At 45.6% G+C, this 18909-nt stretch overlaps 1 protein-coding gene across 1 annotated transcript in view; it reads right to left on the bottom strand.

Annotated features, from left to right (window-relative positions):
* The window catches only part of LOC146869262 (uncharacterized), an 85147-nt gene that overhangs the window by 24262 nt on the left and 41976 nt on the right, over nucleotides 1-18909 (bottom strand). The window contains exon 3 of the mRNA XM_085632964.1: nucleotides 1984-5451. Within this exon, the coding sequence (XP_085489090.1) occupies nucleotides 1984-5451 (3468 nt within the window). The remainder of the gene's footprint in view (nucleotides 1-1983; nucleotides 5452-18909) is intronic.

The following is an 18909-nucleotide window of genomic DNA, read 5'->3' as shown; positions in this document are numbered from 1 at the left end:
ATATAGTGGGGAAAAAGGACGGACACATCACAGGTATTCTTATTCCATGCAGTGAGATGGAAGGGGAGAAAGTGTGTGGTGATGTTTATATTCGCTGCAGTGATGCAGTGGGATAAAAGGATCGACATCGCCCAGGCATTCTTATTCCATGCAATGAGACTGAGATGAAAGTGTGGGGTAATGTATATATTTTTGGCGGTGAAGCAGTGAGGGAAAAGGATGAACATGTCCCAGGTGTTCTGTATTACATGCAGTAATGCAGTGAGATCGAGGGTTGTGGTGATGTTTACATTCCATGCAGTGATGCAGTGAAATAGAATTGAACTGCATGGTGATGGTTATATTCCATGAAGTGACACAGTGAGATAGGATTGAGAGGTCTCAGTTGTTCTTTTTTTCATGCAGTGATGCAGTGAAATAGAAGTATGTGGCGATGCTTATATTCCATGCAGAGATATATTGAGGTGGATGGTCATGTTCGAGGTGTCTTATTCCATGCAGGGAGATGTAAATGTATGGTGATGATTATATCCCATGCAATGATATAGAAGGATGTATATGTCCCAGGTGTCCTTTATTGCATGCAGTGAGATAGAAGGGTGGAAGTGTATGGTGATGTTTGTATTCCATGCAGTGACAGAAGGATAGAGGTGTATGGTAATGTTCATATTCCATGCAGTGACAGTGAGATAGAAGGATGAAGTGTATGGTGATGTTCATATTCCATGCAGTGACAGTGAGATAGAAGGATGAAGTGTATGGTGATGTTCATATTCCATGCAGTGACAGTAAGATAGAAGGATAGAAGGGCATGGTAATGTTCATATTCCATGCAGTGACACAGTGAGATAGAAGCGTATGGTATTGTTCATATTCCATGCAGTGACAGCGAGATAGAAGGATAGAAGGGCATGGTATTGTTCATATTCCATTCAGTGACAGCAAGATAGAAGGGGAGTAAGGGTATGGTGATGTTTATATTACCTATAGTGGGAAAAAAGGACGGACACATCACAGGTATTTTTATTCCATGCAGTGAGATGGAAGGGGAGAAAGTATGTGGCGATGTTTACATTCGCTGCAGTGATGCAGTGGGATAAAAGGATCGACATCGCCCAGGCATTCTTATTCCATGCAATGAGACATTGAAATGAAAGTGTGGGGTAATGTATATATTTTTTGCAGAGATGCAGTGAGGTACAAGGATGAACATGTTCCAGGTGTTCTATATTATATGCACTAATGCATTGAGATCGAGGGTTGTGGTGATGTTTACATTCCATGCAGTGATGCAGTGAAATAGAATTGAAGTGCATGGTGATGGTTATATTCCATGAAGTGACGCAGTGAAATAGGATTGAGAAGTCTCAGTTGTTCTTTATCTCATGCAGTGATGCAGTGAAATAGAAGTATATGGCGATGCTTATATTCCATGCAGAGATATATTGAGGTGGACGGTCATGTTCGAGGTGTCTTATTCCATGCAGGGAGATGTAAATGTATGGTGATGATTATATCCCATGCAATGATATAGAAGGATGGATATGTCCCAGGTGTCCTTTATTGCATGCAGTGAGATAGAAGGCTGCGCTGAGGTTTATATTCCTTGCAGTGAGAGAGAAGTATGAACATGTCCCAGGTGTTCTTTATCCCATGCAGTGCGGCAGTGAGATAGAGGTGTGTGTGATATTTATATTCCATGCAGTGATATATCGAGATGACTGGACATGTTCGAGGTGTTGTGTGATGTAGTGAGATAGGACAGAAGTAAATGGTGATGTTTATATGCTGTGCAATCACATAGCGAGATGCAAGGATTTACCTGTATAATGTGCCCTGTACTCCAGGAAGTGATGCAGTGAAACAGGGTAGAAATGGATGGCATGTTTAGGTGCCATGTGTGGATGCAGAGTGGTAAGATGGATAAATGAGGGGATATTTCACGCTTAAACATGACATCAAGAAAATAAATGAAACTCCTACCTTGTTATTCATGGCTTCAGGCCCAGTCGACTCCACACTGACGCAGCTGATTGTGTTCATCAATGATTCTTGATCGATGGAGTCATCTGGGCTGATAGAGTCATTATCAATAAAACAATCTGTGCGTAATGGTAAGAGCTGAATAGTGGAGTCTGTGCCGAGAGGCACTACTTTCCCAGAGGAGACATCTGTGCTGAGAGGCGCTGCTCCATCAACGGATCGTACTGACCTAATCTCCAGTTCATCAATGCAGCTTTCTGTATCAATTTTAGGTTTCTCATCAATAAAACTATGCGTGTTTATAGGAGCGGGCTCATCAGTTGGGCCGTCTGTGCTGAGAGACGCTGCCTCTTCCTTTGGGCCATCTGTGCTGAGAGGTGCTGCCTCATTCATGGAGGTGTCTGTGCCGAGTGACACTGCCTCTTTCATGAAACCGTATGTGTCAAGAGGCGCTGCCTCATCCGTGCGGCCATCTGTACTGAAAGGCGCTGCTTCCCCAGCAGAGAAGTCTGTGCTGAGAGGCACTGCTTCATCAATGGATCGTACAGAGCTAATCTCCAGTTCCTTAATGCAGCTTTCTGTATCAATTGTAGCCTTCTCTTCAATAGGACTGTGTGTGTTTATAGGCGCCGCCTCATCCGTGGGGCCGTCAGTGCTGAGAGGCACTGCCTCATCCGTGGGGCCGTCAGTGCTGAGAGGCACTGCCTCATCCGTGGGGCCGTCAGTGCTGAGAGGTGCTGCCTCATCCGTGGGGCCGTCAGTGCTGAGAGGCACTGCCTCATCCATGGGGCCGTCAGTGCTGAGAGGCACTGCCTCATCCGTGGGGCCATCAGTGCAAAGAGGCGCCGCCTCATCCGTGGGGCCATCAGTGCTGAGAGGTGCCACCTCATCTGTGGGGCCGTCATTGCTGAGAGGCACCACCTCGTCTGTGTGGCCGTCAGTGCTGAGAGGCGCCCCCTCATCCGTGAGGCCATCAGTGCTGAGAGGTGCCGCCTCATCCATGAGGCAGTCAGTGCTGAGAGGCGCCGCCTCATCCGTGGGGCCGTCCGTGCGGAGAGGTGCTGCCTCATCTGTGGGGCCGTCAGTGCGGAGAGGCACCACCTCATCCGTGGGGCCGTCTGTGTTGAGAGGCACCGCCTCATCCGTGGGGCCGTCTGTGTTGAGAGGCGCTGCCTCATCCGTGGGACCATCTGTGCTGAGAGGTGCAGTCTCTTCAGTGGGGCCGTCTGTGCCGAGAGGTGCTGCTTCTCCAGCGGAGACGTCTGTGCTGAGAGGCGCTGCTCCATCAACGGATCGTACTGAGCTAATTTCCAGTTCATCAATGCAGCTTTCTGTGTCAATTTTAACCTTCTGATCAATAAGACTGGGTGTGTTTATAGGTGCTGCCTCATATGTGGGGACGTCTGTGCTGAGAAACACTGCCTTAATGGAGACATTTGTGGTGAGAGGCACTGCATTATCTATGAAGTAGTCTGTGCAGAGAGTCATTGGGTTATCAATGGAGCAGTTTGTCTTGCGAGACAGTGGCTCATCAAGAGAACCATCAGTGCTGAGAGGCACTGCGTCAACTGAGAAGTCTGTGCTGAGAGGCATTGCCTCAACAGAGCCATCTGTGCTGAGAGATATTGCCTCAATGGAGCTGCCTGTGCTGAGGTGCATTGCTACAATGGGACCATCTGTACTTAAAGGCATTGCCTCAACTGAGTCCTCTGTGCTGAGAGACACTGCCTCCGTGGAGCAGTCTGTGCTGAGAGACATTGCCTCACGAATGGGTTCGACTGTAGTGATAGTTACTGCTTCAATTTTGTCTGTGATTATAGGTACTGCTTCAACGGGGCACGCTATGCTGAGAGGCACTGCTTCAATAGAGTCATCAACACAGTGCTCTGTGTTGATGGACATTGCCTTGATTAACCAATCTGTGCCAATAGGGACTGCCTCATTACTGGAGCCATCTGTACCATCCGGCACTACCATATGAGTGAAGTTGTCTGGGCTGGCGGGCACTGCTTTATTCGAGGACCGGTCTGTATTCATAGGGACTGATTCGAAAGAACTATCTGTGTTTATAGGTAGAGCTTCATCAGTGGCATCCTCTGTGTCCTCTGTGCTGACAGGCACTACCTCAAAAGAGCTGTCTGTGCTGATAGGTACTGCCTCAAAAGAGCTGTCTGTGCTGATAGGTGTTGATCCATCAATGGCGCTATCAGGAACAATGGGCACCGCTTCATCAATGGAGCCATCTGTGTTGATAAGGACTGTTTCAAGGGAGCCATCAGTGTTGATGGACAATGCCTCATAAATAGCATTGCCTGGGCTAATAGTTACAGTCTCAACTGTGTTGTCTGTGTTGAGAGGCACTGCCTTGTCAATGGATAGGTCTGTACTAATAAGCACTGCCTCAGTGGAGCAATCTGTCTTGACATGCATTGCCTGATCATTGAAGACTTCTGTGCTGATAGGCATGACCGCGTCAATGGTGCCGTCTGTGCTGAGGGGCCCTGCTTCAATGGCTCCATCTGTGCAAAGAGGCGCTGCCTCAATGGCGCCGTCTGTGCAGAGAGGCGCTGCCTCAATGGCACCGTCTGTGCAGAGAGGCGATGCCTCAATGGTGCCGTCTGTGCAGAGAGGCGCTGCTTCAATGGTGCCGTCTGTGCAGAGAGGTGCTGCCTCAATGGTGCCGTCTGTGCAGAGAGGCGCTGCCTCAATGGCGCCGTCTGTTCCGAGGGGCACTGCCTCAATGGTGCCGTCTGTTCCGAGGGGTGCTGCCTCGTCAATGGCACCATCTGTGCTGACAGGCGCTGCCTCGTCAATGGCGCCGTCTGTGTTGACAGCCGCTGCCTCGTCAATGGCGCCGTCTGTGCTGACAGGCGCTGCCTCGTCAATGGAGCCGTCTGTGCTGACAGGCGCTGCCTCATCAATGGAGCCGTCTGTGCTGACAGGTGCTGCCTTGTCAATGGAGCAGTCTGTGCTGACAGGCGCTGCCTCGTCAATGGAGCCATCTGTGCTGACAGGCGCTGCCTTGTCAATGGAGCCGTCTGTGCTGACAGGCGCTGCCTCGTCAATGGAGCCGTCTGTGCGGACAGGCACTGCCTCATCAATGGAGCCGTCTGTGCTGACAGGCACTGCCTCGTCAATAGAGCCGTCTGTGCGGACAGGAACTGCCTCGTCAATAGAGCCGTCTGTGCGGACAGGAACTGCCTCGTCAATAGAGCCGTCTGTGCGGACAGGAACTGCCTTGTCAATAGAGCCGTCTGTGCTGACAGGCACTGCCTCGTCAATGGAGCCATCTGTGCTGAGAGGTACTGGCTTGATGGAGCCATCTGTGTTAAGAGGGACTGCCTCGATGGAGCCATCTGTACTGAGGCACTCGACTTCATTAGGTGAACTGTCTGTGGTGATATGCACTGCCTCGTTATTGGAGTGATCTGCTCCGATTAGAGACTCCTGGTCAGAGTCTGGCACCACCTAAGGAGAAAGGAAGAAACAACAGACATGTTACCAAGATGCAGTGAACATTAGAGTAGTTTGTTGAATGCATTAGTAAGACCGATACACAGGCTGAGAGGTTGTTTTCACGTGTATAGCACCATAGGAGAATATACATTTCTGGAGAGGAGCTTCAACATGTGCATTGAATTACAAGCATTACAGGATGGTTGTTATTCTACAAGATAAAACATCATTTGTTAGAAATTGGTTTTCTGGTTGGCCGAGGTATGCACCCTGTCCAAGCAGGAACCACAATTCTAGTCAGGTAAAGTCAGATACACAAAGTAAATTAACCTGTGCTCACCCTTTGGTAGCTTGGCACAGAGCAGTGAGGCTTAGCTTAAGAGGCAATGTGTAAAGAATCTGTGCAACACTTCAAACGGTAACAGTGAAAACACCACATAAAGACTACACGGTTTAGAAAAATAAAGGTATAATTTTATACATAAAATAAGACTAACATGACAAAAATCCAATAAGTGAAAGTCGAGATATGAATTTTTAAAGATTAAAGGAAAAAACAGCACTTAGAAGCAGAATGCGCTTAATGAGTTAATTGCTCACGCCAAACCGGGCCATAGTCAAGAGTTCAGGTGACCTAGATAGAGCACGGGCCGGATCCAGGACCCACGCAGGGCCCGCTGAGCAAATTACCTTAATCCTCTTCTCAAACAATGAGATGCGGGGTGAAGCAGAGTGATGTATGTGTCAATCCCGCAGTGGAGGATGCATTGATTTTATGTCAAGACAGGAGGCTAGCATTATGCATTAAACTTTTATTTCCCACTTCTGAGCAGCACCATTGAAAAGCTCATGGAATCCTTAAACATCACAATCAAAAACAAATCTTCAAGTCCATAAATATCATGTGACCACCATCTTCCTCCTCTTTTGTTTGCTGCTTCTGAGCTGATAAGTATTGGCTATTAAGTTGGTTTATTACAAGTGCTTTTTGGTTGGACTGTTTTTAAAATGAAGTTATTTTGGGTTGATACCCAATTTATGGGTGTATGTTTGAGTGCTGATTGTATAGTATATGATATATTTCAAAATAACTTAATCTAAATATATACACGTATGATTAGGTATCTAGTTGTTTTCAGAGATTTACTTTTTAGCTTTAAGTATCCCTTTTGGAGGCCAAGCGGTAAGTTTTTCGAGTAAAAAAAAAAAAGGTAAATGTCAAGAGTGAGCACTTGTTTAGGACTTTAATGATCAAATTTTGCTTTGAAATACTGCTGGCGCTTACCGTGTCTTTGATTTCATGTCGGAGAGATACACACGAGCAGTCTCGAGGCTCCCCAGCATCTGAATGCCTTGGGAGAGCGAGCTTGCTAACGCCCATTGGCTAATGCTGGGGCAGTTTTCTAAAGGATTGGCGCTTGCTTTGGAGAAAGCAGTTTTATTTCTAGTGCTTTGTGTCAAGGGGACAACAGTTAAACAGCTGAGAGGAGCATTCTTGATCTTTTTAAGAGGAGAATTAGCATAGGCTTGAAAATGAGTGTTAAAATGATATAGGAAAGGTATTGTGGAGTACCTTGGAATATATAAATATATATTTTGAATTAAAAATGGAAAGTAGGAACGAAGGGCAAGAGAAAATAATGAGATATTATAAATAAGGAGCTAAAATAGGCAATTCAGGAGTCTGTTAAGCAAGCTCTAGGGAAAAGAATAATAAGGAGGAAGAAGAGTATTTCTCGGTTTCTGAGGAAGAGAATGAAAGAGGACCAGGAGGTAAATGTTTAACAAAAATTTAAATGAGAAACAGGGTCAGAGTGGAGTCCCAAGCGGCTCAAATGGGAAAGGTATCCGACGCGATACACAAGGAAGCTAGTTTAACACTGGGAAGCAAGGGAGAGCATCAGGTGATGCACTTAATATCAGTGATGATGAGTTGGATGAGTACGTATTAGATCCAGAGTACAAGGATGGCTTGGGAGAAGAGATTGAGATAGTGGAAGAGAGAAAAATAAGGATTCAGTTGTGGATCCTTTCGGGGAGTTTTTGTTCAGTTCCGAGGACATTAGACACCCTAGGGGTAAGGACTAGTGGGCACTTGATCATGTGGCACACTACATCAAGGCTAGAATTAGGAATCCTTTAGAGAACGATGAAAGACACGTTATGTGGGCAAAATGTTCAAAGTCTGTCATTGAGGAGAAAGTTACTACGACTGCTGATATTGACCCGGAGCTCATTATTTACCTATTTAAAATGGGGAAGGATTCAAAGAAGGGCTTGGACAGGTCATTAAAGCAAAGTTTGACATTTTTTGGGGCCTTTGGCTAAGATATTTGATGCTATTGAGGAGTCTTACCTTCAAAATTTGGATCTGAATCTTTCTCCATTGCGTGGTTGGTGCCAGAGGGCAATCTTCTTTTTAGGAAATGCTAATGCTGGCATCCTTTCTGAGAGAAGGAAGACTATCCTAATGAGGATTAACCAAAAGTTGGGTGACTTTGCCAATAAGGAGTCCAGCGATGAGGTATGCGGACTATTATTTGGCGTAGGTATGGTTAAGTCTTTAACTAAGTATGTGTGTACATTCACCAGTATGGATATGGCACATTAATTTAATGCGCAGGGTCTTTAAGAGCAGTGGTTGTTAAAGTCGGGCCGGTAGAAGTGTCCATTACTCCCTCACCCACACGGGCATTAGTGGAAGAGAATGAAGTCAGTGGATTCAATAAAATTGCGTTGCACGAAACCGCAGGCATGACACTATTCAGAATCGGCCAGACGGTGTAACTTGACATTGTGAGATGCATCTGTTTTTTTTGTGACCAGGTAAAGGTGGTAACATTACTGTACGAGTACCCTTCAATACAAGTACTGGAACCGGTGCACAATAAGAGGGACCAAATTCTTTTTTTGTTCTCAAGCTTTTCTCGTACCAGATTTCCAATCTTAGGAAGCAAGTTGCATAGCTGTTACGGGTCTTTTGTAGGTCCTGGAACCTAGTAGAATGATTATCTATGTCAAAGTTTGCGGCAGCAGCCACAACGTCTAGACCATCAAGGTCAGCCACAAACATTTTAATGCCAAAGAGCATTTTGCATGGGGTCCGCCCACCCAGAGATCTTCTAGGGAGATTATTTAGTGCATGTTGAACCCCATATAAGTGGGTCCGCCACTTCCTGCCAGTAACTAAGACTCTAGCTGTCAAAGATTGCTTTAAGTCACGGTTCATTCGCTCCACTATGGAACTGCCCTCAGGCCTATATGGGGACGAAAACTGTACCTGCACCCACATTGATCATCGCGTCCTTGTACGTCTCAGAGGCGAACTCTGGACCTTGGTCAGAATGGAAGGTGCCACAGGCAAACATCCCAACAAAGCCCACAAATCTCTAGTGACATTTAGAGCGTCAGCACTGTGTTGTGACCAAACCCAAATGAATCTAGTGCACAAATCAACTGTAACCAAGAAATATTTATATGCAGTATCAGAAGAAAACAGACGGCAGTGATCAAGATACACACAGCCGAATGGCTGATTGGATATACACAGCTTTGTTTGTGGTGGGTGTGAGACCGTAGATTGCTTAATTTGTTGACAAATGTCACCCGAAAGTACATAATTACGGGTCTGTTTATATAAACCATGCCAGCAGTAAAGTTGCTGTAAAAAAGAGACTGTCGCAGACACTGCAGCATGTGCAGAAGCCATGCCTTCATGTGCGGCAACGATCAAAGCAGGTCTGCGGTCCTTGTTGGGAATCAGCCGATCCCCAAACGTTGGAATTTTAGCATAAGGAACTTGTTTGGGAGATAAACGATAAGAATACTTCGAAGAGAAACCTTGCGGAGGAGCAGTTCCATCCTTCGTAGCAGCAATAGCTGCCAACATTTCATTATCAATCTTAGTCATGGACCTTGTAACTGCTGCTACGCAACACGTGGCTACTGCAGATTTGTCCGCTTCATCAGCCAAAGAATTACCAACAGCATGTGCTCCCGCACGCTGATGGCCAAGAGTATGGATAACTTGTGTCAACGGGAGACGTTTAAGTTCAGCCACTCGAACCCAAAACATTTTATGATTTATTGCGCTGCCTTAGGAGTCTCTATAGTCCTTTTATGACCAAAATAATAGGCTGTCATTAAAAGACTGGACACAGTAGTATGAATCGCATAAAATAAGAGTATTCACATTAGGATCAGCAAACTTAAGAGCAAGAACAAGAGCAAGCAGCTCCCCCAATTGTGCTGTACAGTCCTCAAGTTCCTGAGTATGCACTATGGAAGACTTAAATTCTCCATCGACAATTGTACCAGCCACAATAGCGCAAGCCACTGAATAGGCATGTTTGTGACCGACCTCCAGTTGAGCCGCGCCATCGGTATAGATTATACATCTGTACTCATCTAAAGGAAGCAACGACAGTGGAGGCAAATGCACATGTTCATACTGTAAAAACTCCTGTGTCTGAAGAGCAGGATCAAAGATAAACGTGACATCAGCCGATGTCAAGGATGTAGCCCATTGAATCCAACGGGGAGGTAAAGCCTTAGAGTTTGGTACACTCGCCTTAGTCACTGCTTCTAAAGCAGGGAGAGGCGTGACCATAAGAATGCATTTTCCCTGCGCCAACGAGCGTTCTTTCAGAATCGCCATTTGGACCGCTGTCAAAACGTTCGAATATTTGAAAACTGCATTTCAGCCGATGTGTATAAATGTGATTTGTATGCAGTAGGTACTGGGTCTCCCTCATTGACTGTCAAGTAAGTGAAACCCACCGTCCCTGGTACTATACATACCACCAGGTTTGCGGTATTGTCACGCGTCAACAAGCAGTTAGTAGCAAGCAAATCTAATTGCAAAGATTGCAGAATTGAGGTAATTTCCAGAAGCCAGCTGGCCGAAGAAAATGTTGGTTGTATCAACGTATATAGCGGTTTGATATGCTGGGCGTAATCGGTAACGCAATTCTGCCCAAAGTTTTAAAATCCCAGCATAGACTGAAGCTTTTTCAGTGTAGAAGGTCGTCGCAATTGTGCACATTTCTCCAGAAAGTGGGGGGCTAACCCCTACCTTCATTATTGAGCTCATAGCCCAAAAAGAGCACCGCCAAATGTGCGATGTGTGATTTTACAAAATTGAAATTGTATCCATGGTTGGCAAACAACAAAATAAAGCGGTTGACTAGGACAAGATGTGGCTTCAGTTCATCATCCGTCGGATAAATATCACCCACATACGAGAACGTATCGGGGTCTATGTTGTGTAGAAAAGACAACAAGTGCAGCAAAAGCCCCGGGGCTATTCTTATACCCCATAGGAAAGCAGGATTACTGACGGCGGTGAATGCTGTTAAGTCACTGCTCTCAGGAGCCAAGTTGTGACTATAGAAACCATTGGATATATCCAGTGTAGTTTTGTATTTTTCACAGTTTAGACAATTCACTAGTGCAGAGCGGTGTGTGTTTTGTACCTCAAATGTACAACAATGAGTATTCAAATTTGGATAATCTAAGACCACGCGATATGATCCGTCAGGTTTTGATACCGGAAAAAGAGGATTATTCATCAGTGATACGCAGGATCAATCACTCCCTGATACGCCAACTGAGTCAGAATGTCACAAACGGGAGCCTTAGCTTAACATTTGATTGGATATTGCAGCTATGGCATAGACCATAATGGGATATCACGTGCTGGGGAATCTCTATCCCAGCCCACCCGATTGTGGTACAAGGGCCAAAGCCCACTTGGCTGCAAAGGCCTTTGCATGTTCCTCAGGGACATAATGGGAAAAACTCAGAAGTATCACGTCTTCCCCTTTGGGAGCGGCTAGCACATATGGTGGTGGCCAATCTGCTTCTGCTAACAGAATGTCATATGAAGAAGTGAGATTTTCCCAAAAAACACTGTGATTGTACGCTGTATATCACCTTCAATTTGGAAGACTAGTTCATAGAGTCTATCCGGGGGGGGCAACTTGTGTATCTGCTGTTTCTAGTGTAATGAATGTGCCAGTTGCTCTCGCCTCCAGACAGGGACGCAGTGCCTCCCGCACTATGGTAACCTCCGCTGCACAGTCACCACCCATGTCCAATCTAGAAGACGTGTCCTCCCCGTCTGAGGCACATTTCGCTGTTAAAGCAGCAACTTTCTTCTTTTGATATGGTGGTCTAAAATGAAGCAGATCCTCTTGCTTGGCCTTAACGTCAAATTGTCGAGGTTGATCTCGTCCCTGTTGTGTGGTGTGACCTTTGCCATGATCCTGGTGTTCCCCTCCACCGACGTGAGTCTGATGTGTCCTGTAAAGAACGAGGAGAGCGCATATCAGAGACCTGAAATCTATCAGGAATATTAATTTTCGCGCAAGTCATAAGTACGCTCCGAAGACTGGGTTGTCGGCGAACCAGCACGCGAACCCTGCTTCTGTTGTTGCTGCCCCTGATTTTTATTCCTCCAGTTCTTTTTAGGAAAGAACGGATGGCCATCTTTATTAGTCTGGGTCTTTTGTTGACTTTGAATTTGTGGTTGAGTAAAAGATCTGATTCCCAGACTATTGCGCCCTATGGTTTTATAAACTTCAGCAATAATCTTTGGCAATTTGCGCTGCTTGTCTGTGTCTGCCACAGCCTCCAAGCATTACGCCACTTGTAAGCTTACAGCAGCACCCTTAACATTTGCAAGGATCATATCGCAAACAATGTTGAACACCCTCACCAGTCTCATTTCCAATTCCAGGGCCGCCTCTGCCCCATATTCCTCCTGAACACGCTTGATCACGGATGAGAGAACGGTCATCAAGGGGGTGCTGAAACACATCGAATATACTGCTGCAAACACTTTACCCCAAGTGTTACAATCAGCTAATTCGGGAACCAGATTTTTTGGTAGACTTGTCAAAATCCTGTGCTTCTCCACAGGTGTGGTATTTGGAAAAACAGCTTTGAGTTGCCCATATTTCTCGGCAAGCCAATAAGGAAGTTCATCTTTATTCTGGGGACGCTTGCCTATTATGGAATAAACCATCAAAGGACTTATTGTCACACCACCAGGGGCAGGTGGTTGTGCAGCAGCGCCAGGTGGTCCCACCTGGAAGTTGCACAACATGAACTGAATAACAGCTCTATGTATACGTATTAATGATGCATGTAATACGCATAGCTCTACAACTGTAGCAGTGAGATAAGTTGGGTGCGGGGTGTACCCAGCCAAAACAGGCCAAGTGGCCCCATATATTAATAAGGGGCCTAAACGGACCAGTGTTATTGGGTGTGGAAGCTCACCATTAAACCATATTTGGTGTTGCCTAGCTGTGAGAGGAACCTCAAGAGTTCTATAAGGTCTATAGTCCAGCGGAGTCGCGGTGGCAGTATACTCATGAAACAAATTGTCTCTCCCATCAACTGCCGCAAAGGTGACCCAAGAGTAAAATACCTCCAAGCAGAATGCTGGATCCGCTTCAACAACAAAGATAAACGCTACACCTGCATCAGGTACTCCATATTGAGTTAGATAAGCCCCGAGCGGTGCGGGGTTAGGAGGCACAATAACAATCGCCATATTAAAAAAAGAACAGAACAACCTATGCGTGGCAGCGCAACAAAGGGTTAAAAATAAGAGAAAGACCTTTTAAAATTTAAGCTGAAAAACCAAAATAAAATATCACAATATAGGAGGCTACACCATCAGATCTGTCTCCAGAAACAGAAGTGAGGGAATTGTGGAGAAGCACAAGCACTACTCAGGAGTCTCGCAGATAAGAACTAGACCATAGTTGGCAGCGCAATGTTGTGAGGATTCTGTATATATACAGAACTATGCACAGGAAAACAGACCTCGTGTATAGGGGTTGTACCTGCCTATCACCTTAGTGCCCAAAATTCCAAAACCGACTAGCTACAGTGTCTCATTCGTTCTCCTACATAATCACGAAGCTACAAATAATTAGACAACCCAGAACACAACACTCCCGACTCTCTCAAGAATGGCGGTAGCAAGACATTCCCTTTTGATTACTCACTCGTACTTGTCCACAATAAGGAATGTCAGAGTCACTGTATAGGTCAAAGTGTTTATTTTAACTATCGTGCCCTAGAATGCAGTATACAAGCCACTACCAGCAGCAAAATGCATAAACCTAAAACAACATTGTTATAATACCATAGAATATAAAGGGGGATGTCATTATATGCAGACAGTGGAAAAGGACTACAAGGCCTAACCACCCTGCCCTTGGTAAGTTGAGGTTTATTATATAAAGGAAGAACCCTGGACGTTGTCAGCAGACGCCATACCTTAGAGCCTAGATGGAAGGTTTTCATCATAGAAACAGCATAGGTCTTCTCCAAGGAAAGGTCTCTCTCCAAGTGTGTGTGAACAACATGCATCCCCATAATATCAAAGAACGAGCTTTCCAGCAGTGCAGCTGTGTGTAGCATGTTTTGTCTAGGTGCTAGGGACTGACCAGAACAGAATAACAAGGGGCATGTTTATCGACCTTGCACATGGTGTTTAGACTAAACTCTTGGAACAGCAGAGAATGCAGAAAGCAGACAGTTCTCATGTGAAAGGCACAAAGAGAGTCTTGCAAAATAAAGTCATGTAGTAACGTGCGCAAAAGCAGCCTCATGGCAGCAGATCTCATGCTAACTTAGCAATGTTGAGAATGACCCTAACAGCAATAACACCACTTGGTGTTTCACCAAGGTTATGAGGTCTGTGGTAGGTTTCTTCAGGGAGAGCGGCATCAGGATGATAATTTACCTGGACGATATTTTGATTATGAATTAGGATATTGGGATTCTAAACGAACATTTGAATTTTGTTATGAGCATGTTGGAAAGTTTAGGCTTTGTGATAAATTTAGAGAAGTTTGGGAACCTGTAAGAAAGGTGGAATTTCTGGGTTTTGTGGTGGACACAGTTGCGTGTCAATTGTGTCTACGGGAAAAGAAGGTGAAGAAGATAAAACAAGAAATGCAGAAAGTTATAAACAGGGAGAGCGCATCTTTGAGAGATTTGGCAAGAGTGATTGGTCTATTGCATTGGTCAATTCAGGTGATTTTCTGGGCCCTCTATATTACAGGGTATTACAGCGTTTAAAAAAATTCAGGGCTGTCATAAGGATTCTGGTATGGAGACTTGGTGGATGTAACTGTGGAAGCGAAGGAAGAATTGATTTGGTGGAGTTTCCCCAGAATTTGTTTTAGAGACGGATGCGAGCAGTCAGCGCATCAGGTCTGGGGAAAAAAAACTGGGGGCGTGGGGTCACCGTGGGAAAAAGAGTCATATAAATTGTCAGGGGATGAGAGCAGGCTTGTTTGCTTTGAAGAGTTTCAAGAGAGGTTTGGTAGCCAAGACTGTGCTGCTCGGGATGTACAATGTGTCTGCAGTGGCTTGCATAAACAGACTGGAGGGGAACTCGGTCAAAGGGTCTGAGTTGGAGAAGAAAATTTGGGAGTTGTGTCTGGAGCACAAAATTGGACTGAAGGCAGAGTATTTACCGCGTGTCAAGAATGTGCTGGCAGATTGAAACTCGAGGAATATGATAGATTACAACGATTGGAAGCTGAAAGAGGAGGTTTTCATGCGAGTGATGGTGAGTATGGGTCCACTGGAAGTGGATCTCTTTGCATCAAGGTTAACCTACCAGTTGGAGAGACATGATTTGGAGGCCGGATCCAGAGGCCATGGCAGTGGATGCATTCCGGCAGGATTAAAGAGGAGTGAAGGGTTATGCACTTCCCCCGTTCTCTATGATTCTGAGAGTTCTGGTTGAGGTGAGGAAGCAGGGATGCGAATACGCTTTGGTAACTCCATTTTGGAAGAGTCCCTTCTGTGATGGAGTGGGCAGTGACTGAAAGCCAAAATCAAAAGAGGCTCCGAGGTCTTCTGAGGAATGTGGAAGGAGAAGAACACCCCTTGGTGGAGTTGGGTTTTCTAAACCTTCTAGTTTTGAAGATATCAGGAGTTCAAGAGCATTCAAGGAACTTTCTGGAACGGCTGCAGAGTTATTATTTGAGTCCTGGGCGCCAGGGACAAGGAACAAATATAGAGGGGTCTGGAAGGTTTGGCTTCGGTGGTGCTTGGAAAGGGCTTTGAATACCTTGGAAGCAATTGATATACAAGTAGCAAATTCTCTGGCTGGTTTGCTTGAGAAGGGTTTGTAGTATAGAACGGTGAACTGTTATAGGTCGGCAGTTTCTGCTGGCCATTCTTTAAGTCATGGTGTTCCTATTGGAAGAAGTCCTTTGGTTTGTAGAGGTATGAAAGGGATTCGGATTAAGAGGCCGCCGGAATCCAAGTGTAGGTCTTTATGGGATGTCGATTTAGTCCTGAAGAGGTTGGCAAGTTGGCCAAGTAATAAGTTATTTGAGTCTAGGGAATTGTCTTGGAAGTTAGCTACCTTATTGTGTTTTATTTCTTTCAGGAGGGTTTCGGATGACAAGGCTTTGTCAAATGGTGTGCTTTTGAGTTATGTAGGACTATGTCAAGTTCTGTTTTTTATCCGTTTTTTGATGAGTTTCCAAGTTTGTGTGTAGTTCGCTGTTTGAAGGAGTAGGAAAGCAGGATGCTGGAAAAAAAGGGGAGCCGGAGTAGATCAAGTTTTGATCCCTTATGTAAAATCATACATGGAAGAGGCAAAAAAAAAAGAGGAGGAAGATGGTGGTCACATGATATTTATGGACTTGAAGATTCTTTTTTGATTGCGATGCTTAAGGATTCCATGAGCTTTTAATGGTGCCTCTCAGAAGTGGGAAAAAAAGTTTAATGCATAATGCCAGCCTCCTTGTCTTTAATTAAATCCTGATTCTCTAACAAGCAAACCCATTAGAATCGCAATTTTTTTCCACGCAACAATGGCGATGGGCTGGTTTTGAGTACAAAGTGCTGATTCCGAGATGCGTTAGTTCCAGAGCTAATGAGCCAGTTTTCTCCAAGCAGGGAGGGGATGCGTTAATCGTCTCTCGCTGTCGTGGTGATGATACAGCGGCTCAATAGCAATACAGGAGGTTCAGTGGGTGATGCACCAGTTCTGTACACGCAACAGCACTGATGCCTCGATTCTGCTCTCGCAGCAGAGGAGGAGTCTGTTCCACTCGAGCAAGCACCTAGGAACGCTTCCAATGAACCAGGCGCAGGGTGAAATACTTTGCTGTCCTGGAGTCTTTGAAGAACAGGCAGCTATCACAATGGATATAGTAATGAAGGCCCTGTCAGAGGGAGCAGCAGGGAAGCATAGCAAGGCAAGTGTCTTCCAGAGCAGCAGTCCCGCAGAGTGGTAGTCCTTAGCCCAGAAGTTCTTCTTGGCAAGTTGGTTTCAGGTACAGAATGTAATGAGTTGGTAGAGTCAAAGGTCCAATACTTATACCCAGTTGTGTCTTTGAAGTGAAGGGGACTTCAAAGAGGGGTGGGGTCTTTGACATGCACAGGAGGTTATTTCTTCTTGCCTTGGCTCCAGACTCACTACAGGGGTGTATGCAGCCATTTGTGTGTGGACAGGGCCCAGCCTATTCAGGTGAAAGTGGGAGGCTGTGCCCAGCTCCTTCCCCTCTTCCTCCTAGGAATATGCATGAAGTCATATCCAGACTTCCTTTGAGTGTGGCTGTCTGAATTGAATACACAAAGTGAACTGTCACCCAGCCCAGTCAGTGGTAAGAGACAGGCAGCATACACCAAAGGGCTAAGAGTACGAAAGTGTCCAACTTTCTTAAAGTTGCATTTTCAGAATAGTATGACAAATCTAACTTTACCATTAAAGAGGATTTGCTATGACCACTCCAGAGGTTCTAGACATGACAACTTTTCCCTATCTTGATTAGGAAGTACAGCTTATTAAATGTAATAAGGAATCCCCAATGTTAACCTATGAGAGGAGTAGGCCACTCAGTAGTAAAAAACAAAGTTTGCGAGTTCTTCACTGCCAGAACGTATAAAACATAAAAGTACGTCCTTCCTTTTAGTTACTTAGCACCCGCCCAGTGGGCTACCTTGGGCCTAACTTAGGGGTGACTGACATATAATAAAAGGAGCCTTTAAGGCTTGGCAATGAGTTGTAATGCCAAGTTGACATGGCTGTGTAAACTGCACACACAGGCACTGCAGAGGCAGGCCTGAGCCATATTCAAGGGCTACATGAGTGGGTAGCACAAGCAGTGCTTCAGTCCCACTAGTAGCATTTAATTTAAAGGTCCTGGGCACATGTAGTGCACTGTACTAGGGGCTTGCAGGTACATTAAATGTGCCAATTGTTGATAATTCAATCAAACCAAGTTTTAGGGGAGAAGCATATGTACTTTTGCACTGGTTAGAAATGGTAAAGTACTCAGAGTCCTACAGCCAACAAATAGAATCATCAAAAACATGAAGCAAGAAGGCCAAAGGTTTGGGGAAGTCCACCCTAAGGCTGTCCGGTTTAACACATGTCCCTCGCAGCTGAAAGTGGGGAGAGCTACACAGCCTCTTGAGAGTTCTCATCACTAAGGCGAAGGAACCTGGAAAGAAAGTCAACATTGGTGTGGTCAGCCTCAGGCCTGTGTTCCACTGTAAAAATCATTCCCTGTATGGAGATGGACGACCTCAAAAATGTGGGATTCTCACCTCTCATTTGCATTAGCCACCTGAGGGGCCTGTGGTCTGTCTGAATAAGGAAGTGAGTCTCAAACAGGTATGGTTTCAGCTTCTTCAGCTCACAGACCACAGCAAAGGATTCCCTTTCACAATCACTCCACCTTTGTTTCCTCGGAAGTAACCTAGTAATGAAGCTGCAGGTTAGGTTAGGCTTTCATCATTTAGCCAAGATAAAACTGCCCATATGCCAGGTTCTGAGGCATCGGTTTGTAAAATGAATTCCCTGGAAAAGTCAGGGGGCTTGAGCCCAGGAGCTATGTACATGGCCTGCTTTAGGGAGTTAAATCCTATTTGCCATGCCACTGTTTAAATCACATATCTGGGCTGCTTATTTGAAGTCAGCTCTGTCAAGGGGGTAACGATGGTGCCATATCCCTTGACAAACCTCCTATAGTACCCTATTAGGACTAAGAAGGCCCTCACCTTAGTTTGTTTTTTTAGGGGCCCTCATGCCATGAAAGTCTCTATCTTGTCCTGGAGGGGCTGCACCTTACCCCTGCCCACCATGTATCCTAAGTAGGGGTGGGCGGACATCTCCGTTCCGCCCACGGAAAGTGTGGAATTTTGCCTGTTCCGCGCTCAACGAAGTAGGCGGAACAGGCAAATCTTCGCACCCTCGCGGCGGAGCGGAGTTGACCTCCTACCCGCGCTATTAAAATGTTTAAAAAAATCTATTTAAGACTTCTTTCCTTATCGGCGACGTCCCTGGGCTGCCCTCTTCCGCTATTGCAACTTCTTCATGAAAGCTGCGCATGCGCGGGCGCCCACATAGTTTTCATGAAGAAGGCGCGATGGAGGAAGAGGGAAGCCCGGGGACGCCGCCGATAAGGTAAGAAGTTT

Source organism: Triturus cristatus, chromosome 1_1 (assembly GCF_964204655.1).
Source record: "Triturus cristatus chromosome 1_1, aTriCri1.1, whole genome shotgun sequence".
NCBI classification, from domain to species: Eukaryota; Metazoa; Chordata; class Amphibia; order Caudata; family Salamandridae; genus Triturus; species Triturus cristatus.
Note: the sequence above shows the minus strand (reverse complement) of the source record. Positions and strands in the feature narration are given on the sequence as shown.